At 44.3% G+C, this 17,648-nt stretch overlaps 3 protein-coding genes and 2 non-coding genes across 5 annotated transcripts; all 5 read left to right on the top strand.

Annotated features, from left to right (window-relative positions):
• The first annotated feature begins 1,667 nt into the window (after positions 1-1,667).
• On the top strand, positions 1,668-4,849 carry pjvk (pejvakin). Its single transcript, XM_047576909.1, has 6 exons — positions 1,668-2,062; positions 2,152-2,347; positions 2,641-2,782; positions 2,859-2,976; positions 4,047-4,190; positions 4,279-4,849. Exons 1-6 carry the CDS (start codon positions 1,852-1,854, stop codon positions 4,578-4,580), a joined length of 1,113 nt encoding a protein of 370 aa, XP_047432865.1. The 5' UTR covers positions 1,668-1,851; the 3' UTR covers positions 4,581-4,849.
• On the top strand, positions 3,604-3,676 carry trnar-ucg. The gene has a single exon. It is a non-coding gene; the product is annotated as a tRNA-Arg (tRNA).
• trnai-aau lies at positions 3,914-3,987 on the top strand. The gene has a single exon. It is a non-coding gene; the product is annotated as a tRNA-Ile (tRNA).
• Positions 4,850-5,610: 761 nt separating the features above from the next.
• On the top strand, positions 5,611-11,113 carry pwp2h (PWP2 small subunit processome component). The gene is made up of 21 exons (XM_047576818.1): positions 5,611-5,761; positions 6,069-6,181; positions 6,280-6,374; positions 6,477-6,576; positions 6,917-7,060; positions 7,134-7,269; positions 7,348-7,595; positions 7,695-7,838; positions 7,926-7,996; positions 8,082-8,218; positions 8,305-8,453; positions 8,550-8,697; positions 9,019-9,169; positions 9,257-9,437; positions 9,535-9,682; positions 9,771-9,879; positions 10,001-10,066; positions 10,157-10,375; positions 10,479-10,629; positions 10,720-10,794; positions 10,870-11,113. Exons 1-21 carry the CDS (start codon positions 5,744-5,746, stop codon positions 11,027-11,029), a joined length of 2,763 nt encoding a protein of 920 aa, XP_047432774.1. The 5' UTR covers positions 5,611-5,743; the 3' UTR covers positions 11,030-11,113.
• A 534-nt stretch (positions 11,114-11,647) lies between these two features.
• eed (embryonic ectoderm development) lies at positions 11,648-17,623 on the top strand. Its single transcript, XM_047576897.1, has 12 exons — positions 11,648-11,812; positions 12,661-12,813; positions 12,901-12,993; positions 13,242-13,307; positions 13,656-13,781; positions 14,895-14,976; positions 15,270-15,361; positions 15,650-15,783; positions 15,860-15,965; positions 16,457-16,615; positions 16,701-16,774; positions 16,858-17,623. The coding sequence occupies exons 1-12, from the start codon at positions 11,693-11,695 to the stop codon at positions 16,982-16,984; spliced, it is 1,332 nt and encodes a 443-aa protein (XP_047432853.1). The 5' UTR covers positions 11,648-11,692; the 3' UTR covers positions 16,985-17,623.
• The last annotated feature ends 25 nt before the right edge of the window (positions 17,624-17,648 follow it).

Raw genomic sequence — 17,648 nt, 5'->3', positions numbered from 1 at the left:
CCAGCCCGAAAAAAGTCCAAATATCCCTGAGTGCAACAGGCTCCTGGATGAGCGATGACTGCAAACTGAAACAAGCTCCGTCTTCAAATCCCCCCCCAACAGCTCCCTCCTACTCCCTCACTCCCTCCCTCCCTCCCTCGTCTCCTCTCTCATCACTTCTTCTTTTCTGCCTCATTTCAAAGCCAGCCTCCTCCTCAGGCTGAGGCAGTGGCCTTGAATCATGCAGCTAATTAGAGGCTGCAAGAAATTTGTCCATTTAAAAGACATCATGAGAGAAGATGTTTTAAATGTATATGTCTTGTATTTTTAGTTTTTGAGTCCTCGCCTGTCTCAGCCGTCTTTTTTCATCCTTCCTGTTTCAGACCGTCTACCTGAAATCTGACTTGCTGGCCCACATCTGTGCAGTCCAGACCTGAGCGGTTTACAATGTGCATGTTACATCCATCTGATGCGTTTTCCAGGGCGAAACTCGGCCAAGTTGGTTTGTCGAGCAAAGCCGTGAGTCCCCAAGGTGATGCCCCAGACAAGAAAACACCGTCACGCACATCTGTTGCCTTCTTTTGATTCTCACACAGAATAGACTCGTTTGGAGAGTGATTTCAGCTCGAATCTGACGATTTGCATTTCACTTGTTTCCTTTTTCTTAAGTCAGGAAGTGTTTCAGGTGCTTGAAGAACAGGCTGGTTTCTCATTAAGGAGTCACTGGGGACAAGGGCCGAAGCAGCTGGGAGGACGGTTCCTCTGTCAGATGAGAGCTCAACATTCGCAGCTTCTTGAACCGTGATGAACCGACGGTTTGAGAACATGTCGTTTTTCAGCCAGAGGTCATAAAGCAGCTCCGTTAGTTTTTCCTCCTGAGACTCTGACCTGGTCAGTTCAACCTCTTCCGAAAGGCAAGATGAAGTTATCACCACCAGTGAAAACATACGTCTGGTTTTTAAGTCAGAACTTAAACCACAGCTGAGGCCAGGATGTGAACTTCAGCGTCGGGTCTTAAGCTTTGTAGACCCTCTCTCCACCCTGACCACCTCTGCGCAACTTGAGCAAGATTTGGATTTATTCATTCAAACATCACTGCCTATGAGCAGATATCAGGTGATGTTTGCAGGGATTAAGCAGCTTCTAGTGCACCATATTGCGATACTATAAATAATATCTTGTTTGATCTACCAGTATTATAATATTACACACAAAAAAAAAACACAACTCCCTCATTCGTTTTTCCACTGGTTCGCCCATAACTGGGTGTTTCCAGGTGGGATTCAGCCAAATGTACGGTAGGTGGCACTGAAATTTAAAAGCGTCTGCATGACCTGCTTTGGCAAAGAAGTGAAAATTAAAGGGGAATGTTATATACAAGGGGGGAAAAAATATATCTCTGACCTCAGCTGCTGTGGCGAGAGAGAGCTGAAAAGCTTCAAACAAGCGGGCTATTTCTGGCTCGTAAGGACTAGACAGCAGCGACCACAGCAGAGATCAGCCCAAGAACATGCACGAGTGGAGGCCACCAGCCCAAGGTGGACATTATCCAAAGTAAACCATGGAGACGTCCCGAGACGAAAGTTCAGACCAGCGTTTCAGCCTGACTGAAGAAAGCCTCCTGGCACATGTTTTGTGTGTAAGAGAACATCTAACTGTTCCTTACACAGCATAAAAGTTCATAAAGTTTTGGCTGCCTTGGTGACAGGAAGCTGCAGGCCTATCAGGTTAACACACACCTTGTCCCATATTCCCTTACACTCGACCTGCATTATTGAGAAGTTTGCCTGAAAGAACACTCCCGAATTAGCTGCCTCACGGAGAGGAGCCCCGACGAGACCGGAGCGAGAGCTTTACGTTTATAGACGTATAATGTTTGCTGCAGCCACTAAAAACTTTGTGAAGCAGGTTGGAGACACGGGGCGGTTGATCCCCGTCCCGAGCCTGAGCGAGGCCGACCGCTACCAGCCCCTCAGCCTGGTCACCAAGAAGAGGAAGAGACACTTCTGGAAGAAGCACAAATACGCCTCGACTCCCTTCTCACTCAAAGACATCCTGGTAGGGGAGAAAGAGATCACAGCAGGTATTTATCTGAGGAACGACCAACAAATAATAATAATAATAATTTGGTAGTATTACACACTAGCCTGTACATTTATTCTTTGGTTCTAGGAGTGTCGTCTTATCAGCTCCTCAACTACGAGGACAAATCTGACGTGGCCCTCAGCGGCCGGTTAGGAAACCACATCATCAACGACGTGGGGTTCAACATCAGCGGGTCGGACTCCGTGGCCGTCAAAGCGTCTTTTGGCATCGTGACCAAACACGAGCTGGAAGTCCCGACTTTACTGCGAGAACTAAACTCCAGGTAACCCAACATACACGCCACCGCCATCGTTACTGATCGGATCAAGTTACATAAATAACCAATTAAGAAAATCTATTTTTAATTAATAATTCATCCATTTGAAAAGAGAGACATGGCTGGAGATGCTCTTAACATGTCTGACCTCTGACCTCTTTGTGAGAATATGAGACGAGGCTTTTCCTCTGAGGATGAATAAATGATCTGGTTATTCTACACCGCCACACGTGTCAAAAATACTAAGAACTGAAAAGCACGTGTGCAGAGGTTTAAGGTGGACGCTCATTTTCTTCCAGGAAGGTGGACCTGGACCACTGCCTGGTTCGCCAGTCTAAGGAGAATGGACGCAGCGTCCTCTGTGTGGTGGTGGAGAGTATCCGAACCACCCGCCAGTGCTCTCTGACCGTCCACGCCGGCATGAGAGGGACGACGATGAGGGTAAAGACACCTTCAACGTTTTCACACGTCTTACCAGACATGGACGTTTATTCAGGTTTCTTCTATTCTTCTGTAGTTTCAGATCGATGACGGCAGAAACCCCAAAGGTCGAGACAAGGCCATCGTCATCCCGGCTCACACCACCATCGCTTTCAGCACCTGTGAGCTGTTTGTTCGACTGGACGGGCGCCTTGGTGAGAAAACAAAGAGGGGGTTCGTGGTTGAGCATCCCATCTCGTTTGACACTAAAGAGAATCAGATGTGTGCAACCATTGCTTTAAGACGTAGGTCTGCAAAGGTACTGCAGGAGGTCGCAAAATCTTTGGTTGATTGGACATTTTTATACATGTTTTTTAAATTTTCCACCACAAATTTAAATTTCTTTAGCCCCCTAGACCTGTCAATCTAAGCCTTCTCTGCACAGTAAGCCCCGCCCCCTATCACTGCTGAGCCACTGTAAGACTCCCCGTGATTGGCCGAGAGCCTATTCAGTGAACAGTGCAGTATGTATACAGCAGTTGCATGGCCACCCTACTGTTGCACATGTTTGAAATAATATAAAACAAAAATGCATATTTGAACCTGTGTATTATTTGAAACGCTTAATATTAAATGCAAAATGATAATAATTGTATATATTTATAAATAGCACTAGGCCGGGTTTAATATGGGGGTCCTTGGCCTGGAAACGTTGAAGACTCCTGCTTTAAGACATTAAATGTCTGTATCTTGATCGAAAAGTTGCACAGTAGAAACCATTTAGATCAGTTCTTCAATCAATCGTGTCGATTTCCATCTGTATGCTGTGTTGGGTAGCATGTGACCATGTGGCCTAATGGACAAGGCGTCTGACTTCGGATCAGAAGATTGAGGGTTCGAGTCCCTTCATGGTTGGACATTATTCATCCTTTGCCACAGGATGCTTGTTTGGAGCCGTCTTCATGATGACACCTTTAGTTCTTAGTGTCTCAGCTAATAAGTTTCACACGACCACACCTCAAAGACGACAACATAGGTAAAAAGTCACAAGTTTACTGACCCAGTCCACCAATCAGAGTGATCTCTATCTGTTAAATTGTGTAAAAAGTCAGTGACAGATGTCTGCGGTGGACGTTCATGCTTTCAGAAAGAGGCTGGTTAGCTCAGCTGGTCAGAGCGTGGTGCTAATAACGCCAAGGTCATGGGTTCAAGCCCCATACTGGCCATCTCTTTCAGGACGGTAGATTTTATATTGATCCTCACGTCTTTCCTCCCTGTCTCTCAGATATCTGTGTAGCTCCCGAGTCTCAAGGAGGATTTGAGCGGGAGCAGATCCGGGAGCAGCTGGGTGGCTTCATCGGCCACTTCTCAATGGGTCGACTGCGCCGGTTCCTGTCTGGGATCATCTATGGGAACCCCTTCAGAGCCGGTACACTGCACAGTGTTTCAATCAAACCACCACCCCCTCAAGCTTTTATACGTATCTTACTTGTACTTTGGTTTCATCCAATGCCCAGATGACCGAACCTTCGAGGAGCTCACCCACTCTGACACCTACATGGACGACATGGTGACCGACTATTACGAGAAGTCAGCCAGCATGACGGACGTGTCCACGGCCTACCTGAGGGAGAGCTCCCACACACGGGTCAACCTCCTCAAACACAACATCCCTAAGGGCCCCTGTGCGCTCTGTGGCATGGGGTCCCAGCGGCGGGAGACCGTCTATGGCTGCTTGGAGTGCGCTACCGGGGGACAGAAATATGTCCGGCTGCATGTCGTGCCCTGCTTCGATGTCTGGCACAAAACCCTGAGGTGAAAATGTTTTTGCCAAGCTGTCGTAAAAATAGAAATAAATTTTTTAAAAAAATGGACCGACAGCATCAGCGCCCCACGCCATCATCACTCCAGCAGCAGCCGACTGTTTCAGAAAAAGATACATATCATTTTCAGTTTACCTTTTGGCACCGTCCCATCACCACACGTGTGCTCTGGCTGCCAGCTGATGAATTAATCACAGAGGGCGTTAAGAATTAATAAGAGGGGAGGAGGCTTTGCTCAGTTCCAAGTGTGTCATTGACTTTTTGTTCTCACTGTGTCTGACTTGAATCACAAATGTACTTCTGTGCGGAAGAGCCATAAAGTGACCAAACTCAAGCACGGATGTCAAGTGTTTTTTTTGTTTTGTTTGTTTGTTTGTTTGTTTTTTAATTTAAGAATAAAAAGTTTTATTGTCATTGTCTGGGGGAAAAACAACAAAATACAGTTAGGCATCTCTTTGGAGCAATAAAAATAGAAACTAAAGAAGCATAAAGAAAAAACTATAGCAGCTATTTACAGTAAAATACAATATATACAATAAAAACATGCAGTAGAAATGAATGTGATTGGCACAGTGAGTAATAGCTTCATTTAAAAAAGCTGTAAAGAATTAACAATAGTACAAATGGTATCTATGTTTGTGTGAACTAGGTAGGTGGACTGGGGAATAACCTACTAGAATCTTGTTGAAGACACAAAAAAAACTCAAATGCAGACATTATTTCTCAACATACTGTCATCACATAAGGATAAAATGCATCAACTTGATCTTTTATTGCTTATTTAACCTGATTAATTTCAGTTATTAATATTTAATTGAATCATTTAGTGCAAAACATGAACCATTTTAATACCCTTTAATAATATAAATTGTGAAAACATCTTGTTTTGTAATGTTTATGTCACAGGAGTCACTTTTGTCTTGAATAAAGGTCGACATGCTTTTATTTTGACAGGCCTCATCCTCCTCTCCGCCAGGGGGCGCAGTGGTCTCGCTCTAACTACACTCAAACAGGAAGTGTTAAGTGTCAACAACACTTTAAACACATGTGGAGGAAGAACAGGCATGTGCGGCATTAGCCTCAAATTTTAACTTATACTGGGATATTTAAAGGATTAAAAAGAAGATAAATGCACGTAGATTAAGGAATATTTATCAAAATGAAGTTTTCTTATCGGGTAAGTACGGTGCTATTAGCTAAACGGTATTTTCGCTAGGTTTGAAAACACCGGCGAGAACGTCAAACCAAACTCCATTCAAAAATTGTTACACTTAAGAGGTTAATGTAAATTGACAACCGCACACACCATACGTCATATTTAAGACTTTACTATTGCAAAATGTTAGCGTTCACAATCGCATCGGCTAACTTATATGATATGAAACAATTATATGTATGCCATTTATTGTTTAGTTGACGAACACAAGAATTTGCATGCGACTCAAAACCATAAAATAAAACCTTTGTCTTATTTTATTTTGTAGTTTTCCAATTTACTAGGAGCTGTTTATCGTCAGGGAAATTTGAACTTTTCCAAAGATGGAAACGCAGTGATCAGTCCTGTTGGAAACAGAGTCTCTGTGTTCGACCTGAAAAAGTAAGAAAGTGGATCTTAAACTCACGTTGAGTCTGAAACAGCCTTTTTATTTGTAGCTATGATAAATTAAACCTTTTATTTCCTTGTGTGCGCTGTAGCAACACATCTGAGACGCTGCCTGTCTCCACCACAAAGAATATAACATGCGTGGGTCTCTCTCCTGATGGGAACCTGGCCATCGTGGTGGATGAAGGTAAGAAGAGCTTTACCTGAACTTCATGTGATCTGATTAAAAAAAAAGAAAAAAAAAAAGAGAAAGGAATTTCATCCAGGTGTTCATGTTAATGTCAAACAGATGGAGCGGCGCTGTTGATTAGCCTCGTCACCCGAGCCGTCCTTCACCATTTTCACTTTCACAAGCCAGTGAACAGCATCCGCTTCTCACCTGACGGCAGGTAAAGATGATGTTATAATTAATGCCTCTTTACATGGATGCAAATCAAAACACCAGCCACTATAAAACTTCATCAAAACTGCAGATAATGTCACAGAAAAAGAAGAATTTCTTTCTGAAAAAAAAAAACGTAAGAAAACAATCCCATGTTAATTCCTTTGGGCAAATTAAATCTAGTTATAACCTTTAACTCATTTTAGCTCTGTGGCCTCATTCAGCCCCGTTTGATCTGAAGTGGGCTGGACCGTAACTAAACAGCATCATAAGAAGAGGTTCACTGTGTCTCCTCTTCTGTGTCTTTTCCGTGGCACTAAACTGTTTGCCGTGTTTTTCCCTCCCAGGAAGTTCGTTGTTACGAAGGAGAATGTGGCGCTGATGTACCACGCTCCCGGGAAGCAGAGGGAGTTTAACGCCTTCGTTTTGGACAAGAGCTACTACGGCCCGTACGATGAGACCACCTGCATCGACTGGACGGACGACTCCAAGTGAGTATGAGTGTGAGAGCGGACGAGAATCCTGACGGTGGACAGAAACACTGACTGAGGGGTTTCCTCTCAGGTGTTTTGTGGTGGGAAGCAAAGACATGTCAACGTGGGTGTTTGGTGCCGAGCGCTGGTCCAACCTGATCTACTACTCCCTGGGAGGACACAAGGACGTCATCATGGGCTGCTTCTTTGAGAAGGACAGTCTAGATGTAAGTTCACTTATTCTCCTCGTAGCTTTTGTTTTTTTTTTGGATGAGAATTAAAAAGTTGTCCGTGTGTTCGTGCAGCTGTACACAGTCAGCCAGGACGGGACGCTGTGTGTCTGGGAGAGCGACACCGAGCTGGACGGCCTCGTCCTGAGGAGCCGGGACACACCCAAGCCCCAGAGAAAGGGGGAGGAAGAGGAGGAGGACGACGACGAGGGGGAGAAAGCGGAGGGAGAGGAGGGGGAAGTGATCAGAGGGAAAGTTGAAACTCCAAAAGAGAAGAAGAAGATGAAGAACACCAAGAATGTTCGATACAAGCAGAGGAGCAAGTAGGAAACGTCAGATACTTCCTCACAAGCTTCTTCACATTAGAACCTGGATAAAGCTTGAAAACTACCTTTTTTCTTCTTCTTCTTCTTCTCTTGCAGACACTTTTTCAACAAAGAAGGAGATTTTAACAACTTGACTGCAGCCGCGTACCACAAGCCCACTCACATCCTGGTCACGGGCTTCGCCTCTGGGGTTTTCCACCTGCACGAGCTTCCAGAGTTTAACCTCATTCACTCGTTGAGGTGTGGGGGGAACTCATTTATTCTGCGTTGAACGTTTTTATAAAGTAATATTACTGTTGTTCGATGTGTGAGTGTTTGTCTCTGCAGTATTTCAGACCAGAGGATTTCCTCGGTGGCTATAAACAGCTCTGGAGACTGGATCGGCTTCGGCTGCTCACGTAAGAGTTTCCTGCTTCTATCGTGCGTGAATCATGAGTAAAACGTTGCATTTGATGGGATTTATTAAAGCAGTGACTGTTTCAGGGATGGGTCAGCTGCTGGTGTGGGAGTGGCAGAGCGAGTCGTACGTCTTCAAGCAGCAGGGACACTTCAACAACATGGCGTCGCTGGCTTACTCACCAGACGGACAGTACGTCGTGACGGGAGGGGACGACGGCAAAGTCAGTCTTTTTTTTTTGTTCCGTCACTTTAAAGCTAAAAATAATCCATAGTACGGAGGTCTGGACTTTGGTTTTTCTCTCTCTAGGTTAAAGTGTGGAACACCAACAGCGGCCTGTGCTTCGTCACCTTCACTGAACACACCAGCAGCATCACGAACGTCACCTTCACGTCCAGCGGCTTTGTCATCGTCAGCGCTTCTCTAGACGGGACGGTCCGAGCCTTCGACCTGCACAGGTGACCTCACGGCGAAGCTTCCAGCAATTGGAAGAGACACACATTGGTCACGGATTTAGAGGACGAGCGATCGTCATGATGTTTGCGTTTTTGCAGGTACCGAAACTTCAGGACCTTCACGTCTCCTCGGCCCGCGCAGTTCTCCTCCCTCGCTGTAGATGTCAGCGGAGAGTTAGTGACCGCAGGAGCACAGGATTCCTTTGAGATCTTCCTCTGGTCCATGCAGACAGGCCGACTCCTAGAGGTGAGAACATAACCACACATCAATCTATATTATTATATTAAGGTGAGACACTACAGATACTAAACGATGTCACCATGAAACTTCTCCAGTTACATAAACACAAGGAATTTTTGCACGACAGGTTTTCTGTGAATTTGTATTTAAATATGCAAATGAAGACTTAAATATGTGCTAATTTGATAGAAAACATGTTAATGAAGCAAAATAGCAAAAAATCTGAAAGTTGATCAGTGGTTGAAAAATTTTTTTTGCTGCCGTGTCTCACCTGAAGAAGATTTCCGGTTCATTCACTAAAACTTCTTCCTCCCTGTGACTGACCAGGTCCTTTCAGGTCACGAGGGTCCAGTCAGCTGCTTGTGTTTCAGTCCGGTTCAGTCCATCCTGGCCAGCGTCTCCTGGGACCGCACCGTCCGGCTGTGGGACATGTTGGACAGCTGGCAGGTTAAGGAAACACTTCGCCTCACGTCTGATGGTGAATATTCATCCCTCACTGAGAAATCACTGCTTCAGATCATCACACTTAAAGTCTGTCCACACTCACTGCGTCTCTTGTCCTCAGGCTTGTCGGTGACGTACCGCCCTGACGGCCAGGAATTAGCCGTGGCCACTCTGAACGGTGAGATCTCTTTCTGGGACCCCCACACCGCCACACAAACCCGCTCCGTGGCCGGACGCCACGACCTGGAGACGGGCCGCAAAGAGACCGATAAAATCACAGCCAAGCAGTCGGCCAAGGGCAAGTGAGTGCACGGGATCACGGCCGCCTGTCTGCTCCCTCCGGTACAGATAATCAGGTTTAAAGTGACGTGTTTGGACTTTTTTTTTTTATTTTTAAAGGGCGTTTACGTCGCTGTGCTACTCTGCGGACGGGGAGTCTATTCTGGCAGGAGGCCACTCCAAGTTTGTCTGCATCTACAACGTCAAGGAGCAGATTCTCATGAAGAAGTTTGAGATCTCCTGCAACCTGTCCTTCGATGCCATGGAGGTACGGCCTCACAGTCAGAAACTCTTTTAGTAGGTTGTCATTGTGGGAGCTGCCCTCACGCTGTTTTCTTCTTCTTCTTCTTCTTCAGGAGTTTTTGGATAGGAGGAAGATGACCGAGTTTGGCAGCCTGGCTCTGGTGGATGAGGGGGCCGGGGACGGAGACGGGGTCAACATCAGCCTCCCTGGAGTCAGGAAAGGTGTGGCCCTCACAGCACGTTGCTATTACATCAGGCTTTAGCATTCATGTGTTGACTTTTAACTGTTTTCTGGACTTTCGTTGCAGTTTTTTCATTTTTTTCCATCTGCTTATTCTTACAGGTGACATGAGCTCTCGACACTTCAAGCCAGAGATCAGAGTCACCTCGCTGAGGTTCTCCCCTACAGGTGCGTTACAGAATTACAACTCACAAGGGTTTATCATTATTATTATTATTTGGGGGAAACTGAGGAATATTAAAGCTTCTTAAATCTCAGGTCGCAGCTGGGCCGCCACCACCACCGAGGGGCTGCTGGTCTACTCCCTGGATGGGTCTCTGGTCTTTGACCCCTACGACCTGGACCTGGACGTGACGCCGGCCAGCATACGCAAGCAGCTCCGCCTCCAGGAGTGGCTGTCCGCCATCATCCTGGCGTTCAGACTCAACGAAAAAGCCCTCAAGCAGGAAGTGCTGGAAACGGTGCCGCACGAGCAGAGTGAGGGAACTTTAAATGACCGGCGGAGAGTTTGATACCTTCAGAACTGAGAACACCTGAATGATCTGGTTTGTGTTTGTGCGTGTTTGTGTTTGTGGTCTAGTCCCGGTGATTTGTGGCTCTCTTCCTGACATTTACGTGGAGAAGCTGCTGGGCTTTGTTGCTGCGTCTTTGGAGAAGTCGAGTCACCTGCAGTTCTACATGACCTGGGCTCAGAGTCTGCTCATGCTGCACGGACAGAAACTGAAGAACAGGTGCAGATCTCTATTTCTCTTTTGTGATTCGTTGCTTTTTAAAAAAAAAAATCTTCTGGGTGTAATATTTACCTGTTGAATTTCCTTCAGGTCGGGAACCATCCTTCCGACGCTGCAGGCGCTGCAGAAGAGCATCCAGAGACACTTTGACAGTCTGTCCAAACTGTAAGTCTAAATATTTTAACAGAATCAACCTTCACTGAATGAAATAAATATGAAACGTGCGTCTTTTCTGTGCAGCTGTGACTTCAACATGTACAACATTCGCTACGCCGAGGCCCTCTCCAAGCAGAGGGGTATGAAGAGGGCAGCTGAGGAGGAGGAAGAGGAGGAAGAGGAGGAAGAGCTGTCTGAGAACATGAGCGTGGCGTCTTTAGAGGATGCAGAGATGATACTGTAGCCTGGCAACTGTAAAAGCAAATATATTTCTGTGTATTTTATGATTGTAAGCTGTTTTTTAAATAAATTCCTTTGTAAATCGTCATCACTTTATTTAAAAAGCACTCAAACATAAATGTCACCATTCGATGCCCTGTATCAGATTATAGCTCAAAGCTAATTTGCATCTGCATTATCTAATAGGTCACAAAGCACAATAATAAAACCAAGCAGGAAAATACAATAATCTAAATTATCCAGAGCCACACACATGCACGCAGTCAGTGATTACAGAGCTGAGCAGCTTTCAGCAGATTTGTTTTAGGTTGGATTTGAAAGCAGTAAAGGAGCTGCAGCTCCACACATCGTCAATGTGCAGAATATTTTGTTTCCTTTTGCTTTTTTGGTTAAATGGATTCAAGTAAATGTATCTGCAGTCCTGTTCAGCCAGAAAATAGTCATTAATGGCAGAAAATATTAAAAAGTGGTGGCATATCGTGTGATATATTAATTCTTTTTATTGCATAGGTTTTTAAATCATTTTATCTTTTAAAAATCAAAAGTTTCCTAATTTTATAAATACGCAAAATACGGTATTTTACCCTTTAACGCGAGATCTAGACAAAACTCTAATTCCCAGCAGCACTTGCGGCAGCGGAGCGGAAGAGGCGGAGTTTGAGCCAAAATGAGGGAAAATAAGAACATGTCCGAGTCCCCGTCTCAAGCGGGAAAAGAAATACCGGCGAAAAAGCAAAAATTAAGCAGTGACGAGAACAGTAACCCCGATTTATCCGGAGACGAGAATGTAAGCCGTTCAAACTGTGTCGTTTCTTACGCGAACATGTCGCAGCTCCAACGAGTTAGCTTCGTGCTAAAGTGGGTAGCTAGCAGCTTTGTCCATGCACAGCGGCTGCTTCAAGTTTATTATCTTCTGAATAGACCACACAAAGCTAAATTAACTGATTATTTAGAATTTAAAACGACTTGCGGGAGTGTTAAATGTGGATTAATGCTTAATGCAGCGATATGCTTTTGTATTAATTGTTTAATGGAAAAGAAAAATCCCTGTGAGGAAGCTAGATCAGAGCCATCTTTGTTTCTAGCTAGTCCTTCTTGGTTCATTTCAGTGAATAAAACCACTAAAACTAAACGAGTGACTAAAGTGAATGCTGTTGTGATTTGGGGTTAATTAGTAGTTAACTCTGTTGCAGAGCCACCTGTCTTACAGAAATGCGAACTACTACATGCACCTTACCACACTAAATAACATGGTATCTCTGCACTGCTTCCGGTCACGTGGAAAGAAATGGCACTATAACAGCTCTTAATATCAGACAGATTATGGTCCTATGTATTCCTTTAATTCCTCTAATAATTGTGTTGTTTGTGAAATTGAGGGATAAACTGTCATCATACTCCATTGATTTGATTTCAAATTTTAGCCACAGTGAATTCGTGATTTTATATTCTACCTCAATGCCAAACTTGCACCCACATGTACATAATGTTCAGTCATTCAGTCACTACTCATCACAGGGTTTATGTTTCTTTTCTGTTTCAACTGTGTTCATTCTATGTATTGTTCTGTGTATTATCGTTGCTTATTGGCTCAGAAGCTGCCCTTTCAGACGTTAACGCTTGTCGCTTTGGTAGGATGATGCTGTCAGCGTGGAGAGTGGGACCAACGCGGAGCGCCCAGACACACCCACCAACACAGCCAACGCCCCGGGCAGGAAGAGCTGGGGCAAGGGCAAGTGGAAGTCCAAGAAGTGCAGATATTCTTTTAAATGTGTCAACAGCCTGAGGGTGAGCACAGCCTCTCAATCTCTGAATCGCTCCGTTACTTTTTCCTGGAAATAAATGTTCCTTTGACACCGTTTGAACTTATCTTAGGAGGACCACGGCCAGCCGCTGTTTGGAGTCCAGTTTAACTGGCACAGCAAGGAGGGAGACCCGCTGGTGTTTGCCACAGTCGGGAGTAACAGGGTAACGATCTCAGTAATTATGTAGTGAACCAGCACATTAATAGCGAGGTGACATTTTTCCAGACCTTTTTGTTATTGACTCTAATGGTGAATTTATCAGTGGGATTATTATCCAGCTAGAAATAAACTACTAGGAAACGTCCAGTTTAATTTTAAGAGGCTAAACAGACGCCCTGATCTTTTATCTTTTATAATTAATTTGCTTCTTTTTTAGGCTGCACCTAACCAGCTGTGTCTTTCCTTCTGCAGGTAACTCTGTATGAATGTCACTCTCAGGGAGAAATAAGACTGTTGCAGTCCTACGTTGATGCGGACGTATCCTTTCACCTTAAATCTAATCTTAAGTTTGGTCTGCCTCCTTCTCTCCACGTAGCAAGTCCAGTTTTTCTAGTTTTAAAATCTTTTCATCGCGGCAGAAAACATAAATATTGAAGATCGTTCGATCTAAACTCAAACAACGAGGATAAAGTTAAGATCAATTTGCAGTATTTCATTTTCTGGGAATGATTTTAAGAATTAAAAAGAACAGCGTCTTTATTATGATTCCTCTTCAGTTCAGATGCGATTGAATCTTTGCAGCTTATTGCAGGATCACAGATGCTTTCACAACACTGAAGCATCCGTCTATGAGGTAAAGCTTTCCTTGACCGAACACGTCCACAGGCTGATGAGAACTTCTACACGTGCGCCTGGACCTACGACACCAACACAAGTCACCCCCTGTTGGCTGTAGCCGGGTCCCGCGGCATCATCCGCGTGATCAACCACATCACGATGCAGTGCATCAAGGTAACCTGGTGCTTTTAGGCTCCGCCCACATAAGAGGAAGGATTTATATTAAGGCGAGACACTACAGGTGAATAGGGTAAAAATTTCAGCTAATAGTTGTCACCATGAAACTTCTCCAGCTGATTACTTACATAAATGTAGTTTTTTGTGAATTTATATTTAAATGTGCAAATGTGGAGTTATCTTTTTAAATATGAGCTTATTCACATACAATTCCCAGAACAGAAACTGGAATAATGGCTGAAGAATTCTTGTTTCAGTCCAAAAAAATGTAGTAAAAAGAGTAAAATGTTGTATAAATGAGGCTCTGAATGATACGTGATAAATCCCATCAGTAAATACCTGCAGGATGTAGGTGGGAATAAATCTGGATAGTTTGGTTTGTGTCAGAGCTGCTGACGTGGAGATTTCTGGCTCAGAGAAGCAAAAAGAGAAGAAAAACTCATTCAAGGTCAACACATATATATATATAATATCAAAATATCACATCAAATTTTCAATAAATTAATTCAAGAGTAGAATATGATGATTCGTTTCTGATCGTCTCCACCTTCGTCTCCTTTCACCAAAGACAATTTACGTCTGGATGAACTCACATGAGTCTGACTTCCTCTCTCCTCTCCTTCATCTGGCTTCTCTTTGACTTTTCTCGCTAATTTGAGCTGTAACTTTCTTCTTAGAGACGACCTCCAGCATTTTTAAATGTCTCTGTCAGATAAACTCAGACCGGCAGAATATTCGGTTATTTTTGAACCAGTCACGTTGTCAGAACTGAGAGTTTAGCTCCAGATCGGCCTCTGCTTTCATCATTAGATGAAATAGACAGGAAATGACCATATTTGGTCCTGACCTGGCTTCACAACGGTTCCTCATATAACAGATAGAGACCAGACTCATTCATTTTAGAGACTTTTAGGAGGAAATTAGAGGCGTAACACGGACAAAGTGTAGTGACATGATCACATAAATGTGTCTCAAAATCTATCGATCTATATGAGAGAAAAAACAGTTTTTGCCTTAATGTGATAAAACTACTTATTCTGCTAATGAGCAGTAGTAACCATCCACTGCTGATTCCACTGGATGAATAAACTCTTCGTTGTTTGCCTCCAGCATTATGTAGGTCACGGGAACGCCATCAATGAGCTCAAGTTTCACCCGAGGGACCCGAATCTTCTCCTGTCCGTCAGCAAAGGTAAGAACAATAAAGAGGGACAGTGATTCACACGCTGTCTCGTAAGGTTAACAATACAACAGCACGATGAAGCCACATGTTCCTGGATTTATTTTTATTGCCCGTGCTAAACGTCACTGCCACTGTGTCAGGACGATTCAGGACAGTTTTTATTAACATGTTATTGTCAGGTGGTTCCTTAATCTGGGACGAGCCGAGTTAATCTTTTATCTAAGCAGGTTAATTGTTTTTGGTAGCAGCGTTTTAAACTTGTTTGAGTTGTCCAATAAAAGGCATCTTGTCTGTCCCCTCAGATCACGCCCTGAGACTGTGGAACATCCACACGGACACATTAGTGGCCATATTTGGAGGCGTGGAAGGTCATCGAGACGAGGTCCTGAGCGCTGTGAGTGTCTGTGGCAATATACATTAGGGTTACCTAGGCAACCGGAGCCCGGCAACACCGACAGTCGGCCACAAAGAGACGGACGGAGAACGGAGGCTTCGTGCATGTGAAAGACTCATCACTTAAAGTCTTTCACAGCAACAGTTAGCCGCAGTTTAGCGCTACATCCAGGCTAATGGTGCAAAGTTACCACAACATCAGGCTAAAACAACATGTGTGGAAACTGTCTGGATTCAGGACGAAGCTCCACCAGTACGTTCCTCTCATCCTCCTTTCATCCCTCTGCAGGACTTTGATCTCCTGGGTGAGAAGATAATGTCGTGTGGGATGGACCACTCTTTGAAACTGTGGAGGATCAACTCAGAGCGGATGCAGAAAGCCATTCGAGGGTCATACGAGTACAACCCCTCGAAGACAAACAGGTGAGACACTCAGGATGGTTTACGTCAGGCAGTGTAAGATGAAATGCATCTTTTTAATTGTTTCTTCTCTCTTCAGGCCTTTTGTCTCGCAGAAAATCCACTTCCCCGACTTCTCGACACGAGACATCCACAGAAACTACGTGGACTGTGTGCGGTGGCTCGGGGATCTAATTCTGTCCAAGGCAAGTGGTTCAGATGTTAATCAACCCTCTGGAGTCGACGGACGCACCGGTGCGTCCAAATCACACGAGCGGTTTAAGACGACGCAGCAGCAACGTCCAGCGTCACTGAGTCTCTGTTTCAGCTTCTGTAAAAGTACAGAACTTCAAGTTTTAAATGACTTATTCCAAATAATTTATCATTCACGCCACACTTTATCCTGCCGTCATGTTGGTTCATTTTTGTGCTTTTCACAGTGAAAAATCTTGGTTTTAGTCTGGTTTTAGGTCCAGTGTGTTAATACTGTTTGTCAAAATGGAAAGATAACTGTAAAATGACTCAGGTGAAGTTGTGTTGAAGAGAATGAAACCAAACAAGGCAACAGTGTGAACAGTTTTTAAGATTAAATATAATATAAGGGTAAAACCAAACGTAGTCAAAGTTGATCCTCTGGACTCCGGAGGGTTAAACTCCGTGTGATAAGCACACTAAAAACAAAAGTTTGTTCCTGCAGTCGTGTGAGAACGCCATCGTCTGCTGGAAGCCAGGAAAGATGGAGGACGACATCGACCACATCAAACCCAACGAGTCCAACGTGACCATTCTGGGACGCTTCGAGTACAGCCAGTGTGACATCTGGTACATGCGCTTCTCCATGGACTTCTGGCAGAAGGTCGGCTCACTACTTCTTCTCATTACACTTCTATAAAATAAATCAGGAAGTAAACATGTCTGACATGCTGCTGACTGATTGACAGATGCTGGCTCTGGGAAACCAGGTGGGGAAACTCTACGTGTGGGACCTGGAAGTGGAAGATCCACACAAAGCCAAGTAAGTCAGTCAGAAGAGATCGACTGTGACAAGTCTGAGCTGTGAGGGCGAACGCTTCATCATGACACGCTCTCGTCCTGCAGGTGCACCACGCTGACCCTCCCTAAATGCACGTCGGCCATCAGACAGACCAGCTTCAGTCGCGACAGCAGCATTTTAATAGCGGTGTGTGACGACGCCTCCATCTGGCGCTGGGACCGACAGCGCTGAAGCACAGTCCACGTTGTACAGATCCACACTGCAAAAAAAAGAACAAATGTCTGTTTCATTTGTGTGGTGTGCGTGGTCTCGACATAGTTTCTTTTTAGTTTGGTTTAATTCTGCTAAAAAAAAAAAAAAAAAAAGATTCTACTTTTTCGATCCAAATAAAAGCCGGAGTTTCTTCTATGAAAAGAAGGAAGACGCTCCGATGAATGTGTTACTTGGTTCCCTCTGCGTGCCTTGTCGTTCCCTATGCAGTCTCACTCACTGACACACAAGTCAATCAGCAACGCAGAAGAAATTTTAAGTTTTTAAGAGACGCACACAAACTGATCGTGGTCTTTTTTGCAGTGTTGGTTTCTATTGATTTAATTAGTTTTTTCACCTCCCTCCTTTTGAAGCTCTGTTAGTTTACTGTGGCCACCTCCTCCCGCTCAACACAAACATGTACAATGTGTCCTTTGACGTTTAAGACGTTGAGATCAATAAAATAGAAGGTTTTTGTAAATATGTGGTTTGATATTTTGCTTTGTCACTCTTTTCTTTTCAAAGCCAGCTGTTGTCTGGGGTTGTTTTATTTTATTTTATGTTCTTTATTTTACTTTGACTCGAGTTTTACTTCGAATAAAACCTATTTTTCTAAAGATACCACGCGTGTATTCTCTGAAAGGTG

This window comes from Mugil cephalus, chromosome 23 (genome assembly GCF_022458985.1).
Source record: "Mugil cephalus isolate CIBA_MC_2020 chromosome 23, CIBA_Mcephalus_1.1, whole genome shotgun sequence".
Lineage (NCBI taxonomy): Eukaryota > Metazoa > Chordata > Actinopteri > Mugiliformes > Mugilidae > Mugil > Mugil cephalus.
This window is presented reverse-complemented; position numbering and strand designations above follow the sequence as displayed.